This window comes from Cyphomyrmex costatus, unplaced genomic scaffold, assembly GCF_001594065.2.
Source record: "Cyphomyrmex costatus isolate MS0001 unplaced genomic scaffold, Ccosl1.0 scaffold1364, whole genome shotgun sequence".
NCBI lineage: Eukaryota > Metazoa > Arthropoda > Insecta > Hymenoptera > Formicidae > Cyphomyrmex > Cyphomyrmex costatus.
The window spans coordinates 7,514-13,410 of NW_017275352.1; the positions used below are offsets into that span (position 1 = coordinate 7,514).

The 5,897-nt window shown below is 32.3% G+C and overlaps 2 protein-coding genes across 2 annotated transcripts; one reads left to right on the plus strand and one right to left on the minus strand.

The window, feature by feature from the left end:
* The first annotated feature begins 827 nt into the window (after nucleotides 1-827).
* Nucleotides 828-3,213, plus strand: LOC108782885 (uncharacterized). Its single transcript, XM_018551277.1, has 6 exons — nucleotides 828-870; nucleotides 925-1,095; nucleotides 1,428-1,617; nucleotides 2,013-2,287; nucleotides 2,392-2,451; nucleotides 2,945-3,213. Exons 1-6 carry the CDS (start codon nucleotides 828-830, stop codon nucleotides 3,172-3,174), a joined length of 969 nt encoding a protein of 322 aa, XP_018406779.1. The 3' UTR covers nucleotides 3,175-3,213.
* A 1,311-nt stretch (nucleotides 3,214-4,524) lies between these two features.
* Nucleotides 4,525-5,409, minus strand: LOC108782886 (putative nuclease HARBI1). Its single transcript, XM_018551279.1, has 2 exons — nucleotides 5,162-5,409; nucleotides 4,525-4,851 (listed from the first exon to the last, which is right to left on the minus strand). The coding sequence occupies exons 1-2, from the start codon at nucleotides 5,372-5,374 to the stop codon at nucleotides 4,525-4,527; spliced, it is 540 nt and encodes a 179-aa protein (XP_018406781.1). The 5' UTR covers nucleotides 5,375-5,409.
* Between the last annotated feature and the right edge of the window lie 488 nt (nucleotides 5,410-5,897).

A 5,897-nucleotide genomic window follows, 5' to 3' on the forward strand; every position in this document is an offset into this window, starting at 1 on the left:
CTAACAGAAATGCTAATCGAATTCGCAATTGGTTTTCATAACCTACGCATTTCAAAAAGTACGCCTCGTGGGGAACCCGACGCTTTGTTGACGGACTTTTCACGTTACAAAGTGCATCATCGGGGTAGCTATCATGGAACAAAGTCGGAATGGATTCCGATCGAAATTGTTCAATTATTCTCTAGATTTCTATTGTGTTTTTTAAAGAAAACGGAATAATTCCGATCGGAATCCATTCCGACTTTGTTCCATGATAGGTACCCAGTTCCAACGAACCACCCGACTTACGGATGCGTTTCGGTTTACAAAAATGGATAAGGATCAAATCAGAGTAAGTTAAGAATAATGAATTTATTATAGAAAATTATTTATGCGTTCTGTTATTTGCAATTCATTTTTCACAAAATTGTAAGGTTATGGTTGTATATTAATACTTATACCTATACCTATCCGTGTTGCTATCTTTGATATGTAAAATGTTTGCTTTCTCTTTTTTAAATGCCTAACCCCGATAGGACAACATTTATAAAATTATATTACAAAATCTTATATAAAAATTATAATTTGCAATTACGTAGGTACATTTACAAAAATATATGTAAAAGGATTGACCTTTTACAAAATATTGATAATGTTTGTGCAAATAGTTTTTACATTATCTTAATGCATTATTGTTCACATTGCATGTTTGGACCCTTTCAGCACAAATGTGGCTATTGTGGGTGGCTGTTCACTTTTACTACAAATTTTCTAGAGCATGAATGCTTTAAACATTATGCAGAGGGTGAAGATCGCATTTACGTAGATGAAAATTATGTTGTGACAATATGTATGTTTTTCTGCATTCTTTTATTCTTTACACATATTTCAGTATATCGTAATAGTTAAATATATTTTATATAATAATCATTATTTGTTTAATAGACAGAACAAAGACTGCGAAAGATCCTGCAACAGATAAAGATACATTAGATGAACTGTTAATTGGAGCAGTAAAAAGAAGGAGAGCACTATATGATTATAGCACACCTGCTTATGAAAGAAGCAATTTACGTAAAAATGCTTTGTGGACAGAAGTTTCTAACACTCTAGGAGGTACTATATCAATGTTTGTGAATACACACACACAACATAGATATTGGGCTAGTTTACATCGTGCAATTGATACGAGTATTAACCAGTAACTTTCTATTGAATTATCTTAATTTTAGCATTATGTGTAAACATAGATATATATGAGATATATATGTGTATTTAATTAATTATTTTGATGCATATTTTACTAATTTAATACATTATTTTTTAAATACATTGCTGAAATTAAGATTAATAGAAAATTACTAGTTAATACGCGTATCAAATGCTCGGTGTAAAAGGGGTCATTTATATAGTATAAAAACTGATTATTATTTATGAAAACTTCCTAGGAGCTCTGACTCCAGAAGAAGCTAAAGCTCGTTGGAAATATTTAAGAGACAATTATATGAAAGCTCGTAAAAAATTTAAAAGTTATATTCCCAGTGGATCGGCAGCCGAAACAACTAATGAACAAAAGAAACCTAAATTTAGATTCTATGACCTGATGAAATTCTTAAATGACGTTTTCGATACACGGCAGTAAGTAATATTTTCTCTTTAATATGCAAAATTTCATCACTTTGTGTCAATTTTTCGAAGATAATACATATTGAAGACAACTTGTTTCATTCATGTTCAACACACTCACATATAGGCTAGTGAACCGATTAAAATTTAATTATTTCTATGTATAAATGGCATAGACGGTCATAGTCAGATCTTCGCGCTAAATTCTTATTCTTCTTTTTTCTTATTTTCTATTTGTCAATTTTTATCACATGATCTTTTTTGTCGCTGAAACAACCAGTTTAAGTGGTTCGTGAAAATCCAGCTGAAAAGAATGGCCAACAGAGCACGAATGAGGCAAAAGCGGAAACGCATCAACATACTAAATAATACATATAAAATGATATAAATTAATATATTTATTCCAGAACCATCAGTTCATTGTCAGACGACATTGCTAAAAATGCAACATATACAATACCTGAGCAACACGAGAATGATATTGTAGCTTCATCTTCGGGGTTCACCGATATTTCTCTTCAAACGCCGACTATCCATGCTTCTTCATCGATGCTGACTTCCACTCGTGTACGAACGCCTACACAAACTTCCGTTACTCCGCGGACCTCGACATCCAACAACGTTCTTTTACAATCACCAACTCTTAGTGTAACTTCGCGAATACTGGCCTCAAATTCGAGAAGTTAGTAGTAGATTGTTAATGTTTTTGTCCTATTTTTTAATAATAATAACTTAACATATATCAAAACATGTATTACTACAATAACATTGTTATCTTGTTTTCAGAATCTTTGCAAACTGCTGATTATGATTCAGATGTATCCCAGCGAATGCCCGCAGCTAAAAGTAAATCACGTTTTAATATAGATTTATATTATAAATAATATATAAGTTAACTTATATATTATTATTATTACTATTATTATTATTATTGAGGTCGAAATCCCAGGTGGTCCTCCCCTTGTTAGTTTAATCAAAATCTTTTATTTTAATAATATTGTACATTTTGTTAAGTGTATGCATGAAGGAAGATATAAGGAGACTCCACTCAGTCTCGCCAGTCTACAAAACATGGACCTATTTTAGATTTCGAGTTCAGTTTCCGATTCTCGACACTCGCAGGGCTCGTGAATTTAGTAGTGCTGCGCATAATGAGTGCGAGTAAGAGAAATGATCATTTCTCTTACTCGCACTCATCAGAATCGGAAACTGAACTCGAAACCTAAAATGGGTCCACTTTTATTTTACGGAGTGAAGTCTCCTCATATCTTACTTCCTGAGTGTATGTTTGTATTACGTGTTCATGTGATTGATATTCTTTGTATACATTACATTTTAGAGCAAAAGAGCGATGCTTTACAAATAGCTTTAATAGAAGCACTGAAAGAACCACCAGCACAGGCTACTGATCCATTAGATGGATTTTTAGCACGGTTAGGAGAAGGCATGCGAAGGTTACCGTACCGCGACAGAGCTCGTTTGGAAATTCAATTTTTGACCTTACTCGCCGAGAAGGAAGACATTTATGCTCATAATGATCCAAATACAGAACTACCAACGCGCTATTAATTATATATTTAAGTATATATTTCGTTGATAACATTTTATTAAAGCATAGAAATTTTATTAAAGATTTTATTAAAGATTTAAGATTTTTTTTTGTAAACGAAGTCGGGTGCGCTAAATAAATTTGAATCCGAGAATATATGTAATATTTATATTTTGATATAAATAATTTTTTTATAATTATAATTTATATTTTACATTTGAACTATCAAAATTTATTTTTTTTTCATTTTTGGCGCTCAGAAATGCAGAAACATATGTAGAGTTAATTTATCTGGTAGTAGCAACCGTGACATCTTGTGACGGTCGTAACATTTCTTGTCAATGTGAGTGAGTGAAGTGTATATGTCGTTTTTATTTTGTGATTGCTGCTGCATCGTTTGATCTCCTGTTCATGCCAAATAGCTATAAGTGTCCTTTTGACCTTCTGTGCGCTCCAAATATTCTTTTTCAATTAAAATATCTATACATTTCTGTAAGAAGAATATAATTAAAAACATACATTGATATTATACCTGTATTTTTATTGTAATTATTCTTATATTTGCTTAAATTAATATTACGTTTACAAAAGTTTTAAAAATATGTATTTTTATTAAACATACATATTTTTAAAAAACGCAAACGTAATATTTTTTAAAATAAGGCAGCCTATTTTTAACAGAATCTAGTAGCTGATGTTAAGAGCTTTTTAAAACACTATAATAAAATTAATTTTTATTAAGTATTTTTCAAGATATAAGGTCTAAAATTTACAATATCATTGACATTAACATTATTCTAGGTAAGCGACCAGCAATTAAAATAAAGAAATGTAAATTTTGTTCTTTCAGAGTCTTGAAGTATTAATAATAGATTTATCAAAATTTTTCTTACCTGAAATCTAAATTTTTTTAATTAAAAATCATTGAGCAGAACTTTTTCCCACTGCCAAGGTACTGCCCCTGTATTTTCGAGATATGAAGCAAAGTCATCTCGGATTTTAGAGACAAGTCTGGCATGAACACTAATTCTGCTAGTATTGTTTATTTCTTGCAAGGCGCCGCTTATCACAACTCCTCTTTCATTAATAACACGTGTATAACACCTTTTGGAAAGTGGCAATTTGTTTTCATTTTGAATAATAAAATTGTGTAAGCATACAGTTGCTTGAATAATTTTGACTGCTGTGGAAACAGATGCAATTATCGGTCGACGATAAATTCGCCATTTGGATGCCAAAATGCCGAACGCACTTTCTATCATTCTTCGTGCTCTGCTAAGACGGTAGTTGAATATCTTTTTAAAGGATAAATATTATACATAAATAGATATATACATACCAGTATTTCAACAGCCTATTTTTAATATATTTTATACCTTCCTTTGACGGTTTAAACGTCCGCTTCGTGGATATGGTCGCATCATATAATGAGTCAAAGCAAATGCCTCATCCGCTACTAACACAAATGGTAATGCTGATCCAGAAGCTTCAATTGGTCTCGGTTCTGGTAAATTCATTTGATTTTTTTCGAATCGTTGGCCGAAGTTTGAATTTGCAAAAATCCCGCCGTCGCTCTGTCTCCCTTCCGCACCAATGTCAAGTAATGTGAAACAGTAAGTGGTATCACAAACTGCTAGTAAATTAATGCTATGATTACCCTTGTAATCATAAAAAGTTGAGCCGCTGTGAGGAGGTGACTAAAATAACAAATAAGCACTTTCATCTATCACAGTACATATACAGCAAACACAGATACAAGTGTTGTGTAACATGTAATTAATACGTGTATTACAATTTAAATGTATGTTACATGGAACATACATTTTAATTACATATTATACAACAGTCACATATCTGTGTATGCTGGGTAAATATTAAGGACATTATTTGTATAAATATCAATCCAACGAGAAAGGAAAATGGAATAGACGTCGATTCGCTTTCAATTTGATGATTTTGACACCGACTCGACATCAATTCCATTGTCAATTCTCACTGAAAACTTACTTGAATTTGTACATGTTTTCCATCTATCGCACCTATGCAGTGCGGAAAATCCCACTTCGTCGCAAAATCATCCGCAATTCTCAACCAATTCTCTTTGTTTATTTCAAGAAAAACTGATTCGTGAAGAGTATTCCACAATTCCTCGCATGTCTCAGAAATAATTTTTGAGACAGTGTTTATTCCAATCCGAAAGGAATAAGCTATTGAAGCCATACTGTCTCCAGATGCTAAATAACGTAGGCATACTAGAAGCCGGGTACGGGCTGGTATTGGATCTCGAATGACATATTGTTTTTCAATACGTGGCCCAACAATATGTAACAACTGTTCGAACATGTCTGTGGACATTCTACAATAATTGTAGAACATTTGATGATCTACAAATTCCATTTCTTTGACCAGATTGTCACTCGCACCTTGTAACAATCTTCGTCTTTCATTGAATATTGGACGCACCCATATTCTACGAGCTTCTTTCTTTTGACATATCATCAATTTCCATATTTCAAACAATTTTAGTATGTGACGTTGCCTAGCTTTCTGTTGTTGAAGTGTTTGTTTCATTTTCTTCCACTTTTGCCATTTTTTCCACATTATCAACAACACCAGATCAGGATTCATTATGATGGATGATACTTTTCTGGAATAAATTTTGAATCACTTTCTAATATATATATATATGTGTGTGTGTGTGTGTGTGTGTGTGTGTGTGTGTGTGTGTGTGTGTGTGTGTGTG